Source organism: Oryctolagus cuniculus, chromosome 1, assembly GCF_964237555.1.
Source record: "Oryctolagus cuniculus chromosome 1, mOryCun1.1, whole genome shotgun sequence".
Taxonomy (NCBI): Eukaryota; Metazoa; Chordata; class Mammalia; order Lagomorpha; family Leporidae; genus Oryctolagus; species Oryctolagus cuniculus.
Genome location: NC_091432.1, coordinates 232,096,468 through 232,117,699, shown reverse-complemented (window position 1 = coordinate 232,117,699; position 21,232 = coordinate 232,096,468). Strand labels below are relative to the sequence as shown.

Here is a 21,232-nt window from a genome sequence, read left to right as displayed (position 1 = left end):
CGGCTCTTGTGTGTAAACAAAGTTTAGCAGCAAAAGTTCTTCAAACTCCAGTTCTTTTTCTTTCTTTCTAAACACAACCACACCTCGCCGACTTCCACCTGGAGAACCCAAGGGACCTGAGGCTACACTCGGGCCAAGCCCCACCGGAGCGCCAACCACGTCCTGCCTACTCCCCCTGCTGCCGCACCTGCACCTGCGAGGCGGGAGGCAGCGCCAGGGCCGAGCCCAAGCCCCTGCCACCTGAGCCTGGCTCGGCCCTGGGAGGGCGCTCTCGCCCTCTCCCCAGCAGTTTCAGATAAAACACACGCACAAGGCAGCTAAAATGCCAATATGCAAACTTTCTCGGAGGCCACGGACAACGCTCCCCAAACTGAGCTGCGAGGCATCCCTGCGCGTGGGGCAGGCGCCAGTTCACCCCACACACGCACCGCCCTTCCCACGAACACGCGCTTCCCGGCGGCCTTCCGAGCAAGCAGGGGCTCCGAAACCGGGCGACAGGCACCCGCGGCTCAGTCCTCACTCTCCCCGAGGCTGGGCCCGGGATGCAGGTCGCCCGCTGCCACAGGCCCAGGACAGTCCCGGGGCGGGCGACGCGCCGTCCCCAAGGCAGAGCGGAGGAGCGCGCCGGCCCAGCTCCCCCGGCCACGAGACGGGCGCCGGGCCCGCGGTGCGAGGCGGGAAGGGCCGCGCGTGGAAGTGCTCCCCGCGAGCCCGTGCCAGGCCCCTCTGGATGTGCAGGGAGCCCGAAAATGGCGGGGAGAGCCCTGCGGGCCCCGGGAACCAGCCAAGTGCCAGGGCCGCTCCAAGCTGTCGCGCGGGAGGCGGCTGCGGAGGTCCGGCCGCCTCGGCCTGGAAGCCCGCCCGGATCTCCGCGCCGGACGCGCGCCGGGCAGAACTGCGTCTCTCTTTCTAAGAGTCGCCCTGCGAGCTCCTGGAGGGTCTGGGCTCGTCCCCTCACGCACTCCAGGCGCGGGACAGGGCGAGCAGACCCGGCGGACCGCAACTCGGGGCGCTGCGGCTCGGGCTCCGCCTGGGTCCTCCCGCCACCGCGACGCGCCCCGAGCGAGGAGACGTGGGTGGGGCGCCCGGGGCCGCGCCGAGAGGGCAAGAGGGAAAGGGGCCCCGGCGAGGAGACGCGGAGGAGCCGGCCTCCCCGGACAAGTCCCCTCAGAGCCCCGCGCGCGGGGACCGTTTGGACTTAACCGCTCCCCGTCTCGGCTTCCGCCCACCCAGCAGAGGCTCGCCCCGCCACCGCCGCCCCATCCCGTCCCCGACTCCCGCCCCGCTTCCCGTCCGGCTTCCACCCAGCGCCTCGCAGCCGCCCTCGCCGCCTCGGCCCCGCTCCGCACCTCACACTCTGCCCGCCGGCGGCCGCCGCCATCTTCGCGCGCGCGCGCCTTGACCCCGCCCCCAGACGCCGCGCCCACGTGACCCGGCACCGCCTGACCGGGGCGCGGGGGCGGGGCTTCCGTCACGTGATGGACGGGCTGGGTCAAGATGGCGCCACGCGGGGAGATAAGGCGTCCGCGGCGCGCGCCGAGAGGACTGTGAGGGCGGCGGAGGCGCGGAGACGGCCTCGCCGCAGGGAGCGAGCGGCCGCGCGCCAGCTCTCCAGTGGGCCGTAGTGGCGCCCCCGGGTCGAAGCTGGAGAAGCCTGCCGGCTGGGTGGGAGCTGCCGCCCTCTGCCTGGCGGGGCGGCGGGGCCCCGAGTCCAGAGGCGTCCCCGGTGACCGCGGCTTCCTCGCAGCCCCGGGTCTGCAGTCATGACCCGAGAGGGCCCTCCCCGGGCCGCGGAGGCCGTGGCGCCGCTGAGCGGGTCGGTGCTGGCCGAGGCGGCCGTGGTGTTCGCGGTGGTGCTCAGCGTCCACGCGGCCGTGTGGGACCGGTACTCGTGGTGCGCCGTGGCGCTGGCGGTGCAGGCCTTCTACGTGCAGTATAAGTGGGACCGGCTGCTGCAGCAGGGCAACGCGGTCTTCCAGTTCCGCGTGGCGGCCAACAGCGGCCTGCTGCCCGCCTCGGTGGTCATGCCGCTGTTCGGGCTGGTGGTCAAGCAGCGCTGCCAGGCGGCCGAGAACCCGCACTTCGAGCGCTTCGGCGTCGTGGTGGCAGCCACCGGCATGGCGGTGGCCCTCTTCTCCTCCGTGCTGGCGCTGGGCATCACGCGCCCGGTGCCCACCAACACGTGCGCCATCTCGGGCCTGGCGGGCGGCGTCATCCTGTACGTCATGAGGCACTCGCTGAGCGTGGGCGAGGTGATCGAGGTTCTGGAAGTCCTGCTCATCTTCGTGTACCTGAACATGATCCTGCTGTACCTGCTGCCCCGCTGCTTCACCCCCGGGGAGGCGCTGCTGGTGCTGGGGGGCTTCAGCTTCCTGCTCAACCAGCTCATCAAGCGCTCGCTGACCGTGGTGGAGACGCAGGGGGACCCGGTGGACTGCTTCCTGCTCGTGGTGGTGGTGGGCATGGTGCTGCTGGGGGTCTTCTTCAGCACCCTCTTCGTCTTCATGGACTCGGGCACCTGGGCCTCGTCCATCTTCTTCCACCTCATGACCTGCGTGCTGGGCCTCGGCGTGGTCCTGCCCTGGCTGCACTGGCTCACCCGCAGGAACCCCCTGCTCTGGCTCCTGCAGTTCCTCTTCCAAACCGACACCCGCGTCTACCTCCTTGCCTACTGGTCGCTGCTGGCTGCCTTGGCCTGCCTGGTGGTGCTGTACCAGAACGCCAAGCGGTCCTCTTCCGAGTGCAAGAAGCACCAAGCCCCCACCATCGCGCGGAAGTATTTCCACTTCCTCGTGGTGGCCACCTACATCCCCGGCATCATCTTCGACCGGCCGCTGCTCTACGTGGCCGCCACCGTGTGCCTGGCGGTCTTCATCTTCCTGGAGTACGTGCGCTACTTCCGCATCAAGCCCCTGGGCCACCCGCTGCGCAGCCTGCTGGCCCTCTTCCTGGACGAGCGGGACAGCGGCCCGCTCATCCTCACGCATATCTACCTGCTCCTGGGCATGTCCCTTCCCATTTGGCTGGTCCCCAGACCCTGCGCCCAGAAGGGCAGCCTGGGAGGAGCCAGGGCCTTGGTCCCCTATGCCGGCGTCCTGGCTGTGGGCGTGGGCGACACCGTGGCCTCCATCTTCGGCAGCACCATGGGCGAGATCCGCTGGCCTGGAACCAAGAAGACGTTCGAGGGCACCATGACGTCCATCTTCGCGCAGATCATCTCTGTGGCGCTCATCTTGGTCTTCGACAGCGGGGTGGACCTGAACTGCGGCTACGCCTGGATCCTGGGCTCCATCAGCACCGTGTCCCTGCTCGAAGCGTACACCACGCAGATAGACAATCTCCTGCTGCCTCTCTACCTCCTGATACTGCTGATGGCCTAGCGGGGGCCACGGGCGCGGGGGGCGAGGGCCCCCAGGCAGCCAGCCAGCCGCTCGGCGTGGAGAGCCGAAAGAGCAGGGAGCAGGTTGGGTTTTCAGTTGATTCAGATTTAAAATTAAAAAAAAAAAAAAAAAAAAAAAAAACAAGCCAAGCACTCCTGGTTTTAGTTTTGCTGCCGTTTAAAGAGAAACAGGGGCTTAAAGGGTAGTACAACCCGAGGACGTGAGTGGCCCCGCACGCCCCGTCTCGCCGTGGAGTGGACACTCGCGGCGGGAGCGCCTGCTGGCTCGCGTCAGACTCCCGTGAGCTGCACGGCTTTCCTGAGTGACCACGAGTGAGTTGCTTGACCGCTCTGAGCCTCGGCTTTCCTGTGTGCAAGAGGGGGTTAACGACAGCCGCCCCCCCCCCCCAGGTGTGGCGAGGTGTCCGGCCTGGGGCCCTCCCAGGATGAGCAGTCTGTGAGGGACAGTGCCATCGTCGCCCAAGAGCAGTCCTCACACGAGCCAGGAGCCAGGCGAGACAAGGGGTCTGTGGGCTGTGCTCGGAAGCCAGAGGGGCCTTTGCTCTCCTGGCTTCCCTGGGAGGAAGGGGAGGACAGAGCACGGGTGCGGGTGGCTTCTCCCCTTAGGGTGGGAGGAGGTGCGGAGAGGCTGCAGGGAGACACCCTGGCTCAGCCAGTGCCACGCCACCCATGCTGCCTGGCTGAGCAGCGCCGGCTCCTCGCCAAGGGGTCCCCCGCACCCTCCAGGCCTGTGCACACCGCGGCTCCCCCAGGCAGAGCGAGCAGGGGCTGGGGGCTGGGGGGCGTTTCCTGCGAGGTCAGAAAGCCTCCACTAGGGGGTGCCTGCCTGGCCCTGCTGGGGCTGCCCCAGTTCTGCCAGGCTGCAGACCACCTGCACCAGGGGCTCAGCCCCTGCAACCATGAGCGCTTCCCAGCCTTGGGAGGAAGGCACAGCAGGAGTCCTGGTACTCGCTCGTGTCAGCCAGCCTGGCAGGAAAACCACACGGCCCACCGAGCCAGCAGCCGGGGGCAGAGCTCCGAGAGCCGACCTCTGCATGGGAGTCACCACGGCCTTTCCCTCAGAGACATCTCCTGTGGGCTCAGTGCAGACTTAACAAACCGGTCCCTTCTCGGGCTCCCTTCTGCTGGCCAAAGGAGGTGGCCAGATGTTGGGAAAGAGCACAGCTTTGCCCCACAGCTGAGTGGCCTCACCTGTGCCTTGGAGGGGGAGGGATCCAGTCGGCGACTGCCCGGGGCTGCGGAGGGAGGCGGGGAAGGCAGTGAATGTGGCCTGGGCCCCTATGGAGGCAGCTCCTTGGGAGGCAGGGGCCAGTATCCTTTTGTTTGTTTTTGTTTTGTTAAAGACTTATTTATTTATTTATTTGAAAGGCAGAGAGGCAGAGAGAGGTCTTCCATCCGATGGTTCACTCCCCAAATGGCTGCAGCAGCCAGAGCTGGGCCGGCCAGGAGCCAGGAGCTTCCGGGTCTCCCGCGTGGGTGCAGGGGCCCATCTTCTACTGCTTTCCCAGGCCACAGCAGAGAACTGGATCGGAAGTGGAGCAGGTGGGGCTCAAACTGGCACCCTTAGGGGACCAGCATTGTCTTGTAAAGATTGATTGATTTAATTGAAAGGATTTCAGAGCGAGGGAGAGATAGAGAGAGAGGTCTTCCATTGGCAGATTCATTCCCCAAATGGCCGCAATGGCCGGGGCCTGGACAAGCTGAAGCCAGGGGCTTCTTCGGGTCTCCCACGTGGGTGGCAGGGACCCAGGCACTCGGGCCATTTTCCGCTGCCTTCCCAAGTGCACAAGCAGGGAGCAGGATGGGAGGTGGGAGACCCAGGACTCAAACTGGTGCTTGTGTGGGGTGCTGGCGTCATGGGTGGTGGCCCATTGCCCGCGCCACAACACCAGCCTTAGGTCCAGCATTGATGATTGGCGACTCTTTCAAGGAAGCCCAGAAACCTGGATTATGTCAAATCTCCCAGTTTTAAAAAATTACTGAAAAAAAAAGGGGGGGAGGCCTAAACAAATCGTATCCATGCTTTGGAACCTCAGTGTTTGTGACCTCTGGGCCAGATCGCAGCCAAGCAGGCTTTGGATTTGGTAATTGTTCAGAAGGCCTGGATGCCTGCCAAGCATGCCCAAACAGGACGGGCCCCAAGTCTCCCTAGACTGGCCCTGTCCCTGGGACAGGCGGGGGGAGACAGGGCCCTGCGAGAGGAGGGGGTTGGCCTGAGAGCAAGTTGGTCACAGGGCTGGGACCAGAGCCTGCAGGAACCTTGACTCGGCCTGGGCCTCTCACCCTTCCCCCAGCAGAGGACAGGGCAGTGGAAAGGGGAGGAGCCCAGGCCCAGATGGAGCTGAGCAACCCGACAGGTCACTTCCCTTTGCCTTGCTCGGCCCCCTCACCTGCACGAGGACCCAGCACAGCCCAGGGAAAGTGACCTTGTTACCGAAGCCACGTGGTCCACGCCGGCCGGCCAGAGTGCCAGCAGTGGTGGCAACAGAGCTGTGGTGCCGGGACAGGGCTCAGAGGCGCTGCCTTCAGCTGTTTTTATTGTGCATGTCAGACCGGGCTCCAGCCCACGGGAGAGGAGAGGGGGAAGGGGCCACGTGCCGGCAGGGAGGCAGAGGAACGAAGATCTTGGGGAAGCCTCCCGCTAAGCTGGACTTGGCCTTGCTCTATCACCCCACCCCCCACCCCCGCTCCTGCCTCTCCGCAGGGCTCAGGGGCAGAGACATCGGCAGAAGGAAGTCCAGGACGGAAGATGGGGCTCCCCGTGGCGGCTGGGAGGGGAGCCAAGGTCAGAGGAGGCGCCGGCGTCGCAGCCCACAGCTTCGGCCTGGACGGGCAGGCCCCAGCCCCGAGGGCCCTCAGGTGTACAGTGGGGGGAAAGGCAGCTCAGCTGTTGGCTGGAGCCTGCAGAGGACGGAAGAGACGACCTTGAGATGCCGGGGTCACTGCTCCCAGTCCCCGGGGCTCGTCGGGGCTGGGGGAGGGGTGCACGCACCCACCCTGCCACCCACCAGTTCTCGTGGCTCCAGGTGGTGCCGGAGGCCTCCATGAGGTGGAACGTGTAGGCGTGGCGCGAGCGCGCGGACCGGTTCTGCTCACTCTTGTGCACCACTTCTCCGTGGATCAGGACTAGGGCCCCTGGGGACACAGGTCCATCAAGGACACCAGCTGCACGCTGGCCCCGCCCCCAGCCCGGGGCTGCCTCCACCCACCCCCACCCCCACCCCTGTCCCCGCAGCTTGCTCCAACGTGCCAGGCCATGCAGAGCACCGCACCGAGGCCCGGGCCGGCGTCGGGAAAGGCCGTGGTCTGTGCACTGCCCCGGCGAGCCAGGGCCGTGCCCGCGACGCTGCACATGGCCTCGGCTTTCCCTCTTCCTTCGGCTTTCCCTCTTCCTTCGGCTTTCCCTCTTCCTTCGGCAGGCGCACGGACTGACGGGACGTCCGTGGAGCACTGCCGTGCACGACCCAGATTCCACATGAACGTCTCACAGACCTCGTCTCGCCTCCATGCTGTACCCGTGGGGAAACTGAGGCTGAGTGATTCAGTCATTAGCCCCAAAAGTAGCAGAGTCTGGGTGCGAGCCTGATCCAGGACTTGCCAATGACCACACGGCTTCCTAACTTCGCAGGGCCCTTTCTGTAGCCGCCCGGCCCCTGTGCCCGGCCATCCCCGCGTCCCGCCTACCTCTGCGCACTGGTGTGGGCACGAAGAGGCTGTGGTCCCGCTCCGGCTCGGCCCCGAGGAACCTGGTGCCTGCAGGCGCCCGCACCATCCTCCTTGACACTCCGCCTGCAGGCCAAGGTGGACCTGGAGCCCGCTCTCCCTGGGGGATGGCGGGGGGGGGGGGGGGTGGGCAGGGCGACACCGGGGTCCTCACTGGTGTGGGAGCCAGGGATGAACCACAGGCAGCCGTTCTCCAGCGTGGCGTCCTCCAGTGCGATCCACACACCCAGCAGCCGGCCCAGGGGCTCCGTGTGCAGGAAGGAGGCGTCCTGGTGGGGGGTGACTGCACAGGGGCGCCTGGGGGTGAGGAGCCGGAGCCTGTGCCCCGTGCCCCTCACCGCGGCCACATGCCCCGCTCCCTGGTCTCTTGGAGCCCTCCAGGGCCAGCTTCCCCTCGACCAGTTAGAAACACGCCCAGGACGAGAGGGTGCCCCTCAGGGCCTTGGTGTCCTGGCCCTGAAGTGGCAAGGACCACACCCTGCCTCGCAGGGCTGCGGGGAGGGGCTTCGGTGTCCAGAGGAAGGAGGGTGGGGGGCTTCAAAGCACTTGGGAGAGGAATCAGGGACCACGGTGCCAGACGGGGGCAGAGCAACCCGGCCGGGGTGGGGGCGGGAGTCTCCCCTCCCAGCGACTCCCTGGGCTGCATGGTGGGGGGCAGGGCATGGTCCACGGAGGCAGTCGGGGCAGGGAAGGAGGGGGCCGCCGGGGGGGGGAGCAGGTGAGCCCCCCCGTCAGCAGAGGCATCTGAGCAGATGTGGGTAACTGCCTGCCGCGGTGCTGTGCCTCTGGAAAGCTTTGCAACTCGACCAGCAAGTTCTACGCTTAATTTGTCCTGCAAGGAACTTGTTAAAATACAGGTTCCCAGGCCCTGTAGACCTGCTGGCTTAAGCTCTTCAGGAAAGAGGCCTGGGAGTCTGTATTTTTAACCAGCCACGGGAGCTGTCGGGTTCCAGAAGCACTGTGCCAAGGGCTCCAGGGCTCCCTCCGGATCCACTATCCTGGGCGGAAAGGGACGGCCGCTCCTCCTCCTCCCCGCCCAGGCTCCGGCCCACGGACATCAGCAGGTGCTTCTCCTCACTCCAGAGGCCTGACCAGAGCTCCCACCCACGGCCGCTGCTGGGCGCCTCGGGTGCTCAGGGCTCACCTTCACCGCCACAGTGCGGTTGCTGCAAGAGAGGGGAAGAGTGTGGTGAGGAGGGCGAGCGGCAGGCCCGGCCCGGACTGCCGGCCATCACCGCCCAGGATTCCCTGTCCACACCCGGCTCTTAAGCACCTACTGTGCGCCAGTCCGGGCCCACGGGGAGCTAGCAGTCTCCATGGGAGACCACACACACGTGCCCAAGGAGATCACAAAGCAGAACCAAGGGACAGGAGGCCAGGGCCCGGGCCTCGGTGCACACGGCTGCAGTCAGACAGAGGCCCCATCTTCTCTTCTCAAGGGATCTGGAAGGCTCCCTGGAGGTGGTGGCACTGAGCTGGGCCTCTCAGTAGCCAAGGAAGGGAGGTGGGAGTCCTGGGGGCCCCTTCCTCCTCTCACCGATCATTTCTAAGTTATTTATTTATTTAGTTATATTTGAAAGGCAGACAGAGCGGAATCGTGCGTCTGCTGGTTCATTCCCCACGTGCCTGCAACAGCTGAGACCTAGCCAGGCGCCTGGAGCCGTCTGCCAGTCTCCCACATGGGTGGCGGGGGCCTCTGCCACCTCCCTCCCGGGGTGTACACCAGCAGGAAGCTGGGATCAGCAGTGGTCGGGACTGAAATGACGGGGGCTGCAGGCATCCCACGCAGTGACTGAGCCCCTGTGCTAAATGCCCCCCACCCCTACCAACGAGTTTTACCGAGCACCTGCTACGTGCCGGGCACCTTAGCCTTACACGTTCTCCCACCAGCTTAACAACAATCCCAGCAGGTTTGGAAGAGAAGGGCTTGGGAAGAGCGCTGTGCCCATTGCACAGAGGGTAAACTGAGGCTGGGGCGGATGGGGAGCTCACCTTAAAGATGTACATACTCTGCACCACCACGGGCATCTGCAGGCCCAGGCTTCTGGCCAAGGCCTGCGAGGAAGGCACAGGTCGCACTCAGGCCGCCGTCCTGCCGACACCCGCGTCCGCGCCCCCCACCCCCTGCTCCCGCCTCTGCTCACCTGCACCTTGGGGGAGTGTGTGACACTCTTGAAGACAGGGTCAAGGGCATGCAGGGCTGCGGAACAGAGGTGGGCTCAGAGGCCAGCCCCATGCCTTGTGTGGCCCTCCCACACCCTGGCCCCCCCTTGACACTCACACCCACATAGTGTGCGCCCAACCTTCTGCTGGTCTGTGACTGGCTGAGGGGCCCCCAGGCACCTTCAGCCCACCCATGGCCTCATCCGTGATCCTCCGGCTGGCTGGGACCCTCATCGGGCCCTGACTCCCACCCCCACAGAGGACCAGGGATTGCAAGGCCTGTCCCTTCCTCCACGTGACCTCAGGGAACCAGTAAAATGAGGATTGGAAAGAGAGCTGCGGTAGCACCCAGTGGGTCCCCGAATGTACAGCCACAGCCCAGGGCCTGGCACGAGTCAGGCACTCCTTGTGGTTATTTGCCACTGTCATGGTGATTACGAAAAGTGAGGGTGAGTGTGCTTAATGCTATCCTTTATAGTGGTTACAGGGCTGGCGCTGTGGCGTAGTGGGTAAAGCCACCGCCTGCAGTGCTGGCATCCCATGTGGGCGCTGGTTCTAGTCCTGGCTGCTTCACTTCCGATTCAGCTCCCTGCTGTGGCCTGGGAAAGCAGTGGAAGGTGGCACAAGTGCTTGAGCCCCTGCACCTGCGTGGGAGACCCGGAAGAAGCTCCTGGCTCCTGGCTTCGGATCGGTACAGTTCCGGCCGGTATGGCCAACTGGGGAGTGAACCAGTGGATAGAAGACCTCTCTCTCTCTCTCTCTCTCTCTCTCTCTCTCTCTCTCTCTCTATCTCTGCCTTTAAAATAAATGAAAGTAGCCCACGCCATGACTCACTAGGCTAATCCTCTGCCTTGCGGCGCCAGCACACCGGGTTCTAGTCCCAGTCGGGGCGCCGGATTCTGTCCCGGTTGCCCCTCTTCCAGGCCAGCTCTCTGCTGTGGCCAGGGAGTGCAGTGGAGGATGGCCCAAGTGCTTGGGCCCTGCGCCCCATGGGAGACCAGGAAAAGCACCTGGCTCCTGCCTTCGGATCAGCGCGGTGCGCCGGCCGCAGCGCGCCAACCGTGGAGGCCATTGGAGAGTGAACCAATGGCAAAAAGGAAGACCTTTCTCTCTGTCTCTCTCTCTCACTGTCCACTCTGCCTGTCAAAAAAAAAAAAATAGAAAAATATAAAAATAAATAAATAAAAGTAAATTTAAGTTTTTCAACAAGATAAATTATAATGTATGATCCTGTTAAAAAAAAGGCAGGGGGGCTGGTGCCACGGCTCACTAGGCTAATCCTCTGCCTGCGGCGCCGGCACCCCAGGTTCTAGCCCCAGTCAGGGCACCGGATTCTGTCCCGGTTGCTCCTCTTCCAGGCCAGCTCTCTGCTGTGGCCCGGGAAGGCAGTGGAGGATGGCCCAGGTCCTTGGGCCCTGCACCCGCACGGGAGACCAGGAGGAAGCACCTGGCTCCTGGCTTCAGATTGGTGCAACACGCCAGCCGTAGCGGCCACTTGGGATGTGAACCAATGGCAAAGGAAGACCTTTCTCTCTGTCTCTCTCTCACTGTCCACTCTGCCTGTCAAAAAAAAAAAAAAAAAAAAAAAAGGCGGGGGAGAATTTTCCCCGTTGGTTTTCGGGATCTCAGGATAGGGGCCACATTAACATGCCAGCCTGCATGCCAGCCTCCCCACTGCCTGGACCCAGACCCCACCAGGGCAGGCAAACGCGAGTGGAGGAGCCTGCCCACGCCCATCTGTGCGGGGGGCTGCTGTGACCTCCTGGGACCGTGGCCGCTGTGTCACGGGCTTAGCACCACGGGATTAGAAGGACCTCGGCAGAAATGCCTCTTGCCTGGCCTCTCGCTCACTATGGACTTCAAGGACGACTCCCTCACGCCCTAGCCTCAGTTTCCACAGTTCCTCTCGTGCTCCCGCGGCCCCGGCTCACCATGGCCGATTTTGTTGACCGATTTCTCCGGAGGGACCAGGAACTTCCCTGTGACACAAAGAACACGTAGAGGTAGAAGAGAGGGAGGCTGCTGTCCCCCGTGCCCACCCGGCCCTGGGCGTCCAGTCCCCGAGTCCAGCCCGCCCCCAGCAGGGCTCCCCCACGTCTCCAAACCTTTCTCGTCAAAAACGCATTTCTCAAAGAAGAATCGAATCTTGTCGCCGCTGCTCAGGAAGTAGTCAGAGTTGCCCTGTGGGGAGCGGACAGTAGGGACGGAGAGGGAGCCCGGGGTCAGAAGAAGAGGGTTCGGGTGCCTCCCTCCCCAGGGGGCTTCTCGGCCTCGTCCAGAGGCACAGGCAGTGAGTGACCTGGAACCCCAAGTGCCTGAAAGCAGTGCCCAAAGCTGCAAACGCAGAATGTCCTGCAAACCTCTTACCGCAACGCACGCACCCCGGGACTCACATGGGGTTAAGGCCAGATGGACACATAGACGGGGCTCACTGAGGGGCCAGCCTTGTGGCGAAGCTGCTACAGCTGAAGCCTGTAACTCCAGTGTCCTGAGTGGACGCCGGTTCAAATCCCAGCTGTTTCACTTCCGATCCAGCTCCCTGCTGACGTGCCTGGGAAGGCAGCAGCAGATGGCCCAAGAGCTTGTGTCCCTGCCATCCATGTGGTAGACCCTGATGGAGTTCCTGGCTTCTGGCTTCAGCCTGGCTGAGCCCTGCTTTTTTATTTTCTTATTTTATTTTTTTGACAGGCAGAGTGGACAGTGAGAGAAACAGAGAGAAAGGTCTTCCTTTGCCGTTGGTTCGCCCTCCAATGGCCGCCACGGCCAGCGCACTGCAGCCGGCGCACCGCGCTGATCCGATGGCAGGAGCCAGGTACTTATCCTGGTCTCCCATGGGGCGCAGGGCCCAAGCACTTGGGCCATCCTCCACTGCACTCCCTGGCCACAGCAGAGAGCTGGCCTGGAAGAGGGGCAACCGGGACAGAATCCAGCGCCCCGACTGGGACTAGAACCCCGTGTGCCGGCGCCGCAGGTGGAGGATTAGCCTATTGAGCCACAGCACCGGCCGAGCCCTGCTCTTTTAACCATGTAGGGAGTAAACCAGCAGACAGAAGATTCTCTCTCTCTCTCTCTCTCTCCCTCTCTCTCTCTCCCTGCTTTTCAAATAAATAAACTAATAAACTATTTCAAAGATAAAATAAAAAGGCATTTTTTAAAAAAGAGAAGCTACCAATGGCAGGCACCCAACTCCCCAAGTCAGCGTGGCTGCATCCCGGGGTCCCCATCAGCAGGAAGCTGGAGCCAGGGGCCAAACCCAGGCACGCCAATACGGAACACAGGCAAGTGTCACAGTCTCTTAGCAAGTCTGTTCATTTCATTTGACAGGCAGAGAGCAGAGGGAGACTTTTCCACCCGCTGGCTCCCTCCCCAGAGGCCTACAACAGCCAGTGTTGGGCCAGGCTGAAGCCAGGAGAGCAGGACAAAGTCTGGATCTCCCAGTGGGCGGCACGGATCCCAGTGGCTGAGCCATCATCGACTGCCTCCCAGGGTGCACGTTAGTAGGAAGCCGGATCAGAAGTGGAGTAGCTTGGGGGACTGGCCTTGTGACATGGCTGGTAAAGCCACTGTCTGTGACGCCGGCATCCCATAAAGGCAGAGGTTTGAGTCCCGGCTGCTCCACTTCTGATCCAGCTCTCTGCTACGTCCTGGGAAAGCAGCGGAGGATGATCAAAGTACTTGGGCGCCTGCACCCACATGAGAGACCCGGCTGAAGCTCCAGGTTCCTGGTTTTGGCCTTGCTCAGTGCTGGCCACTGCGGCCATCTGAAGAGTGAACCAACAGATGGAAGATCTCTCTCTCTCTCTCTCTCTCTCTCCCTCTGTCTCTGTCTCTGTCTCTGTAACTCTGGCTTTCAAAATAAATACATCTTAAAAAAAAAAAAAGAAGAAGAAGAAGAAGTGGAGTTGCTGGGACTCGAACCCAGTACTCCAGTATGGGATGCAGCACCTTAACCCTGTGGGAAATGCCCATCTTCAACACAGGCATCCTTAACTAGGCCAAACGGCCGCTCCGTGTGTGAATTATGACTCTGTCCTAAAGTGGGTAACAGAATGGTTGTACAGTACAGCATTCACAGATGGGATCTTATAGCCGTGATAGGATGCAAAAATGCAATAAAAAAAAAAAAAAAAAAAAAAAAAACGGCCGGCGCCGCGGCTCACTAGGCTAATCCTCCGCCTAGCGGCGCCGGCACACCGGGTTCTAGTCCCGGTTGGGGCACCGGATTCTGTCCCGGTTGCCCCTCTTCCAGGCCAGCTCTCTGCTGTGGCCAGGGAGTGCAGTGGAGGATGGCCCAGGTGCTTGGGCCCTGCACCCCATGGGAGACCAGGAGAAGCACCTGGCTCCTGGCTTCGGATAAGTGCAGTGCGCCGGCCGCGGCGGCCATTGGAGGGTGAATCAACGGCAAAGGAAGACCTTTCTCTCTGTCTCTCTCTCTCACTGTCCACTCTGCCTGTCAAAAAAAAAAAAAAAAAAAAAAAAAAAAAAAAAAAACCAGCGTTAGTGGCGCCCCCTTGTGACGGCAGGGCTGATGGCCGGCTGCACTTAGATCACACCGCACATCATCCTCTTGGAAAAAGGCTGAATTTCCAAATTCCAAGAATGGTTTTGACCGTGTGTGTACACTTCCGCACAAAAACCGCTCCGGCAGGGGCAGGCGCGTGGCTCAGTGGTTAAGCCGCCACTTGGGACACCTGTGTCCCACACTGCACCGCCCGGTTCTAGTTCCAGCTACTCGGCTTCCAGTCCGGCTTCCTGGGAGGAAGCAGGTGGCGGCTTAAACGCTTGGGGACCCGCCACCCACACGCGAGACCCAGGAGGAGGGTGCTGGGTGCTGGCTGCCCCAGCCGTTGGGAGAGCGAACCAGCAACTGGAAGATTCCTCTTTCTGTGTCTTTGTGTGTGTGTGTTTGTCCGCCTTTCAAATAAATTGACTAAATAAATAAATAAATCATGTTAGTGGGGCCAGAGCTGCTGTACTGCGAGTTAGGCCACTGCCTTCGATGATGTCAGCATTCCAGAGGAGCCACCATCCCGAGTCCCGGCTGCTCCACTTCCGGTCCAGCTCCCTGCTAATTAGTGCACCTGGGAACGCAGCAGCAGATGGCCCGAGTGCTTGGGCCCCTGCACCCACATGGGAGACCTGGGTGAACCTCTCGGGTTTGGATTGGATACATAAATGTTTAAAAAATAAAATAAACTGCTATGGGTTAGCCTTTCCTTATTATAAGTTTTTTTAAAAGATTTTTTATTTATTTTAAAGGCAGAGTTACAGAGAGGAGAGGCAGAGAGAGGTCTTCCGTCGGCTGGTTCACTCCCCAAATGATCGCAATGGCCGGAGCTGAAAGGATCTGAAGCCAGGAGCCTCCCCCGGGTCTCCCACGTGGGTGCAGGGGCCCAGGGACTTGGGCCATCTTCCTTTGCTTTCCCAGGCCATAGCGGAGGTGGAGCAGCCGGGACTTGAACCAGCGCCCATATGGGATACCAGCACCGTAGGCAGCAGTTTTGCCCGCTACGCCACAGCACCGGCCGCTTATTATCAGTTTTGTGCAGCCTACAGAGTTGTCAAATAACTCAGAACCATCAAGGCAGAACAGCGTGAAAGGGAGACGGCAGGACACCCATCTCTCCTTCCCCCCTACCCCCTCCCTCGCTCCCTCTCTCTCTCTCCCTCTCCCTCCCTTTCTCTTTCCCTCTCCCCTCCCCTCTCCCTCCCTCCCTCTCTCCCTCCCTCCCTCTCTCTCTCCCTCCATCTCCCTCCCTCCCTCCCTCTCTCTCCCTCTCCCCCCTCTCTCCCTCCCTCTCTCTCCCTCCATCTCTCTCCCTCCCTCTCTCTCTCCCTCTCCCCCCTCTCTCTCTCCCTCTCTTCCCCCCCTCCCCTCCCTCTCTCCCTCCCTCTCCTTTCTCTCCATCTCCCTCTCTCTCTCCCTCTCCCCCCCTCTCCCTCTCTCTCTCCCTCCCTCTCTTCCCCCCTCCCCTCCCTCTCTCCCTCCCTGTCCCTCTCCTTTCTCTCTCTCCCTCTCCCTCTCTCCCTCCGTCTCATGTCCACTTCAGCTTTTTGCGACATCGGTCATGCATTCTGAGAGTTTTACCGAGTCCTGGGCACTGTGCCAGGCCTTCGCACGCGTTATAAACCGAGGCGTGCGCGCCTTCTGCTCGTCTGGTCCCCACCTCTGCATCCCCTGCTTCCTGGAGCCTTCTCGGCAGGCAGCCCCGCCCTCCGTGGGCCGTCCAGCGGCCTGTCTCTGGGACTCCTGTCTCCACTCCCTCACCCGGAAGGCAGGTGTGCAGGGAAACCCTTCCCTCTCAATGCCGGCCGCCCCGTGTGTAGGTCCCCTCGCGCCCACCAGGTGGCAGCAGCTCCTCGCCGTGAGGGTGAGTGAGCCCCGCCAACACGAGGGACCGGAGCTCAGCGCCCCGCGCGGATGCCTGCGGTCAGACCGGTGAGGAGCTCTGTGTGGGACAGCCCTGGGCTTCACCGCACCCATCTGCACCTGTCCCGGGTCCTGTCCCTTGGGCTACAAGGCCACTGGGTGGCAGCGTCCGGAGCTCCGGGGCTGCCTGGGCTGCGGCTCACGCAGGTGGACCCTGCAGAACCACGGGCTGCCCAGGGGCCACTGAGGAAGCACAGCAGAGCTGTGAACAGCACAGACTTGGGGGCGGATGAATCCGAGTTCAAATCCTGACTTGGGCCAGGGGCAGAGCTGTGAACAGCACAGACTTGGGGGCGGATGAATCCGAGTTCAAATCCTGACTTGGGCCGGGGGTGCACTGTGGTGCAGCCGCTTGGGAGTGCCAGTTTTAATTTTTTTTAAGATTTTATTTATTTATTTGAGAGATAGAGTTACAGACAGTGAGAGGGAGAGACAGAGAGAAAGGTCTTCCATCTATTGGTTCTCTCTCCAAATGGCCGCCATGGCCGGAGCTGTGCCAATCCAAAGCCAGGAGCTGGGTGCTTCCTCCCCATCTCCCACGCGGGTGCAGGGGCCCAGGGACTTGGGCCATCTTCTACTGCCTTCCCAGGCCACAGCAGAGAGCTGGATCGGAAGAGGAGCAGCCGGGACTCGATACAGCGCCCATGTGGGATGCCGGCACTGCAGGCGGAGGGTTAACCTACTGTGCCACAGCGCCGGCCCCGGGAGTGCCGGTTTGAGTCCTGGCTCCTCCGTTTCTGATCCAGCTTCCTGCCAATGCACCTGGACCCCTGCTACCCACGTGGGAGACCCCGGTGGGGCTCCTGGCTCTGGCTGTTGCAGGCATTTGGGGAGTGAGCCAACAGCGCTCTCTCTCTCTCTCTCTCTCTCTCTCTGTAGCTCCGCCTTCCAAGTAGATGAAAATAAATGAACATTTAAAACTTCAAAAATCCTGACTCTCCCCACTGCTAACTGCCTGACTCGTGGCAAGTGACCTGAGCCCGTCTTTCTGTCCTGTGAGATGGGGACAGTGATGCCTCCCTCATGCTGGGGCGAGGGGTGAGGAGGGAAGGAGAGGCCCCTGGGGGCGGAGCCGGGTGCAGGGCAGGGGGATGCTGGGGCCTGATTGGCTGTCAGGAGGAGCCGTGGGTCTCGTGGATCTCCCAGGGCCTGGGCCCCCGTCAGACCTCCTGCCTGCCCCAGGCACCTACCTGGGCTCGGAGCTGCTCCTCCTCCTGGGTGGAGAACTCGGTGCGGCAGTGGGGCGGGACGTCCATCCGGGCCACTATCTGGCCAATCCTCTGTTGCAGGGCCGCACACTCGTCCACAGACAAGAACCCTTCGAGCACCAGGAACCCATCCTCCCGGAACTGCAGGCGGGAGGGAGCCTCAGGCTCTGCCTGCCCTCGGCTGCCCCACCGTAGGTGCGACCACATGTCCAGCTCACTCCTCCATCCCCCAGCCATGGGCGGAGGGGCTTGTCCCCTAGCGAGGAGCAGCTGCTGCCGGCTGCTGGGTTTCAGCGGAGTGGAACAGGAGGGGAGACGGGGAAGGGGAGAGGGTCTCCCAGCCCCCGCGGTGGGCTTGTGTCACACAGAAGTATAACCTCACTCATTTATTCAACTAACACTTGTCGCAGCCTGCTTCCAGGGAGTGGCTTCCCCTGGCCCGTGGACTTGTTGTTCAGTAGAGAAATGAGGAGAGAGAGAGAGAGAGAAAGAGAGAGAGAGAGAGGAAAGCGAGTTTGTTTGCGATAAGACAGGCTCCCCAGGTGGAGCAGGGGCCCGGGCTGGCTCTTCCCTCCCTCTGCCCTTATCTGTGGTGCACTGGTCCTCTCCCTCCTCTCCCGCTGCCTGCAGCGGGGGTCATATTTGATTGGCTCCCACGCCTCTGCCCTTGCGCACAGGGAGGGGCCGGTAGTTGGGTCCCCTACACCTGCCCACGGCAAGGGCTGGTGCCTGGTTAACACTCCCCATGCCCTCCTCTTCACTGCCGTAGCGCCCTCTTCCTCTCTGAATGCTGACATTTTGTTTCCCAGGCGCGGTAGAACCTTCTAGGAGCTTGCCCGAAGTCCACTCTCTCTCCAACCCTGCCCTCTTGCCCTGCACACTGACTGGGCTTCTGGAGCCGGAGAGACCATCACAAGGAAGCCTGGGGTGCTGCCTGCAGAGCAGCCCAGTCTCAGACTGGGTCCAGGGCAGGGGCCAAAGGCCGAACAAGGCAGGAGGGGGAGGGGCTGGGGCAAGTGTCACTGGGAAGTGCCCAGGAAGGGGAGAGAATTCCAGAGGAGGGAACAGGATGTGTGGAGTCTCCAGTTGCAGGGCAGGGGACGGGCGGGCGGGCAGGGTGGCAGGGGCTGGTCTGGGCGTTACAGCACACGGGGGGGGGGGGGTTCATGCTGACCAGTCCTCTTCCTGAGGCTACCCAGCGGGGTGGGGCCTGGCAGCTGGGAGGCCCCCAGGGGCGCCCACCACAAAGCGACCGTGTTCCAGCTCCTGCCCCTCCCCCACCCCGCCCTGGTGGATGCCCGCCCAGTTCTAGCTGCCTGCCGCCCACTGGACACCCGGGCGCTCACACCTCGGGCCCTGCTCTCTCCCCAGGGCAGCCGTGTGTGCGTCAGGGACACACGTCAGGGACACACACAGACCACCTCTGACCACCTGGGGGCCGGCTGCCTAGAGCTGGAGCTGGCCAGCACGGGGCTGGGAACTCTGGAGATGAGCCCCCAGGCGAGGGGGCTGTTTGTAGGCGCAAGGGCTCCAGCATAAGGTCAGCACAGTGCGGCTTCTCGCTGCTCACCGCGCCGCGGGAAGCCCCTGGCTGGCCCCGGATCGTCCCGGCCGATGGACTGATGGGATCGCCGTGGCGTCTCCACTGTCCAGGCAGACTTTGAACACAAAACAAAGATTCTAGGGTCTGGGCCACGATGTGAAGTCTCCGTGCAGGAATTTACAGGCTTTGTTTTGTTTTTTTGAAAGGCTGTGTTGCTCTAACTCCCAGGTGTAGCCTTTCAGGCCGGCCAAGCTGCCCAGGCCCAGGCCAGCGCCGGACTGGCGGATCCAGTTGCTTTATTCTGGTTTTGGGCCCTGGGAGCTGCACGCCAGGGGCTGTGTGTGTGTAAAGTTCAGGGCTGACTTTGCGGCCTCAGGCCTCTGGGCTTGTGGGAAACGCAAGGGGTGGGCGAGTACTGGGGGGCTGGGAGGATCCCCCCAACCTGACCCTCCCAGCGCCCTCCCTGCAAGCCCCTACCTTCTGGAGCTGCGAGGGGCTCAGGCAGGCCATGGGGAGCTCTGGACAGCGCTGGGTGGCTCTGGGCACTGTGTCCAGTTCAGGGGAGGAGAAAGTTCAAGAGGGGAGGTTGGCTGCAGCCTGGGAAGCCCAGGAGTGCTTAACCCTTTCCTACCCAAAGAACACCCAACCCGGCCACCTAGGCCTCTCCTTAGAAACACACAGCAGCCGGTGCCTCCAGCCTGAGCCCCTCCTCCCCAGCCCAGCCTTCTGCGCCCCCCCTCACTCCTGCCCTGGATCTGCCGTGCCCCAGCCCCCAGCCCCCACTGATCCAGGATTAGCCCTCTCCTACCTCCTCCCTGGAACTAGACAGCCCCCCTGGGGCTCCTTCCAGAGACCACTGTGGTTCAGCAGGCACTCTGAGAGCCCCGGGCCGGTGTGGGGTGATGGTGACGGGGACACCTGAGGTTCAGCCACTGGGACTTGGACGAATGCCTGCCCCTCTCTGGGCCTTGAGTGAGGATGAGAAAGTCCCCTGGTATCAACATCTAGGAGGGGCGAGGTGCAGACGGGGCCTGGGGGCCAGCAGGGCGGAGCCGGCCTGGGTGTTTTACAGAGCAAGGCAGAAAGTAAGGGGTAGCTTAGAAAGAGGAAGGGGCCAGGGAGTGGGGCTGGGGGGAGGAGAGGGGGAGGCCAGGGGCAGAGCAGAGCACAAACCCCTCCCTTCTTCCAGTCTGCTCCGCCCACAGGGCCACTCTGGCTCTAAAACGCTGGCTTCGGCCTTCCCAGAAATGACACCGTGAACGGCAAAGGGACAGGGCGTCTCGGGGACACTGGCCCCAAGTCAAGTGTTGTTTTCTGGGCCATGGTGCTGCTTTGTCCAGGCTTCCGGAAGGCCTGGGGGAGGGGTGAGCCCCCCCACTCGGGGACTGGGCCGGGTGGAGAGGGAGGCGCCGAGTCAGCCAGGGGCAGGATGTTCCCAGCCGTCCCCGGCCCTTCGGATGCAACCAACTACCAAATCCACAGGCAGAGGGTGCGGGGAGCCGGGAGCGCCCTTCGGGTTGGGCCCCGGAGACCCCTACCCAACTAGGAGAGACTCAGGGAGGCAGAGCGAGTAGGCATTCCAGACCTGGGGGCCTTTACTGTCCCACCTGTGATCTGGGGCCCACAGAAGGAGCCCCGCCCGTGTGGGGCTGAGGACGCTGGCCCGGGCCGGCTCCGCACGTGCCTCCCCAGCGTCCACAGGTCCACGGGGGCTCATCCGTGTGGAAAACACGGGTGCTTCCCCAAGTTCATGGGAAAGTGCAATTAGCAGATAAACTTATTTTGGTGCAAAACAGTTTAATAATAATATGCTTTTTTTTCCCATGAACTTTTTGAGGACTGCTTATATAAAAACCTTTAAAAACCTTTTTTCAGCCTGCCCACATTTCCCAAATGGCTGTTCTAATGAAGAAAAGATCGCCGCTGTGGCTTCAGGCAGAGCACAACGTGCTGGGGGGGGGGGGGGTGGAGGAGGCCGGCCTCCGCTGTTTGTTCAGCTTTGGGAAGTGGGTGGGCGGTGTTTCCACACTGTTGTTTTTCCCAGAAGCTAACCAGCTCCAGATCCAGCCCTCCTGCTCCGGGCCCTGGGGGGCGGGAGTGGGGGGGGTGGGGAGGGTGCCAGGCGGGACAGCAGGGGAAGCCCTCTTCCGCAGATGCAAAGGAGGGTCTTGGGGGGGGGGGGCAGGCCAGCTGCGCAGCACCTGTCAGAGGCAAGAGGGAGTCCTGCTCAGGCCCAGGGTCGCCGTGGAGCGAAGGACAGGCAGTGGCTTGTTCCGGAGTGCCCAAGCAGCAGCTCAGGCCTCATCTCTGAGTGACAGGCAGACCTGACGGCCTGTTCTTCACCCAGACCCCTGGTGCAGGCCCCGCGAGCCCAGTGCACAGTTCCCGGTCCGAGAGGAGGACGCAGGCCGCTGACGGCACTGGGAGCCCGGGCCCCCATCGTCACCATGGCCCAGGCCGTGCTGGTTTCACAGATGCGGCAAGAACAGGCAGCTCTGTCCTCCCGGTCTCTGCCTGGGGTCCCAGGACCTTCAGCAGGCGCCTAAGGGCCCGGGAGGCAGGCCAGCCCCCGCCCCCACCCCCACCCCCACCCCGTGACTGTCAACCCCACCTCTGCAGAAACCTGGCGCTCGGAGAGTAGAGTGGGCTTGTCCACTGCTCAGGTGGGCGTATGGCGCATGGGAGGGGTCCGCCAAGTCTCACACAGGGGAAGACTGAGCTGGGAGGAGGACCGGGACCACCACGGGCCTGAGTGTGCTGGCCCC

General features: G+C 62.7%; 3 protein-coding genes across 7 annotated transcripts in view; 1 reads left to right on the top strand and 2 right to left on the bottom strand.

Moving 5' to 3' along the window:
• The window catches only part of NUP188 (nucleoporin 188), a 52,556-nt gene extending 51,075 nt beyond the window's left edge, over nucleotides 1-1,481 (bottom strand). For 2 of the 3 annotated variants that reach the window (XM_051838506.2, XM_051838508.2), the window contains exon 1: nucleotides 1,350-1,481. In XM_051838506.2, coding sequence (XP_051694466.2) covers nucleotides 1,350-1,381 — 32 coding nt within the window. In that variant the 5' untranslated portion in view covers nucleotides 1,382-1,481. The remainder of the gene's footprint in view (nucleotides 1-1,349) is intronic. The other variant, XM_070057642.1, reaches the window with a different exon arrangement.
• Nucleotides 1,460-3,521, top strand: DOLK (dolichol kinase). Its single transcript, XM_002723876.5, has one exon. It carries the CDS (start codon nucleotides 1,764-1,766, stop codon nucleotides 3,378-3,380), a length of 1,617 nt encoding a protein of 538 aa, XP_002723922.2. The 5' UTR covers nucleotides 1,460-1,763; the 3' UTR covers nucleotides 3,381-3,521.
• A 2,389-nt stretch (nucleotides 3,522-5,910) lies between these two features.
• On the bottom strand, nucleotides 5,911-19,634 carry PHYHD1 (phytanoyl-CoA dioxygenase domain containing 1). Of its 3 annotated transcripts, XM_051838531.2 has the most exons (14): nucleotides 19,276-19,416; nucleotides 18,945-19,012; nucleotides 18,495-18,582; nucleotides 17,324-17,370; nucleotides 16,907-17,065; nucleotides 11,392-11,467; nucleotides 11,218-11,265; nucleotides 9,268-9,323; nucleotides 9,116-9,178; nucleotides 8,268-8,289; nucleotides 7,278-7,406; nucleotides 7,085-7,189; nucleotides 6,409-6,535; nucleotides 5,911-6,301 (listed from the first exon to the last, which is right to left on the bottom strand). In XM_051838531.2, exons 2-14 carry the CDS (start codon nucleotides 18,975-18,977, stop codon nucleotides 6,256-6,258), a joined length of 999 nt encoding a protein of 332 aa, XP_051694491.1. In that variant the 5' UTR covers nucleotides 18,978-19,012; nucleotides 19,276-19,416; the 3' UTR covers nucleotides 5,911-6,255. The 3 variants fall into 3 exon arrangements, with proteins under 3 accessions (XP_051694491.1, XP_051694492.1, XP_051694490.2); XM_051838532.2 differs by lacking the exons at nucleotides 17,324-17,370; nucleotides 18,495-18,582 and having other exon boundaries at nucleotides 19,276-19,634; XM_051838530.2 differs by lacking the exons at nucleotides 16,907-17,065; nucleotides 17,324-17,370; nucleotides 18,495-18,582; nucleotides 18,945-19,012; nucleotides 19,276-19,416 and adding an exon at nucleotides 15,375-15,790.
• Between the last annotated feature and the right edge of the window lie 1,598 nt (nucleotides 19,635-21,232).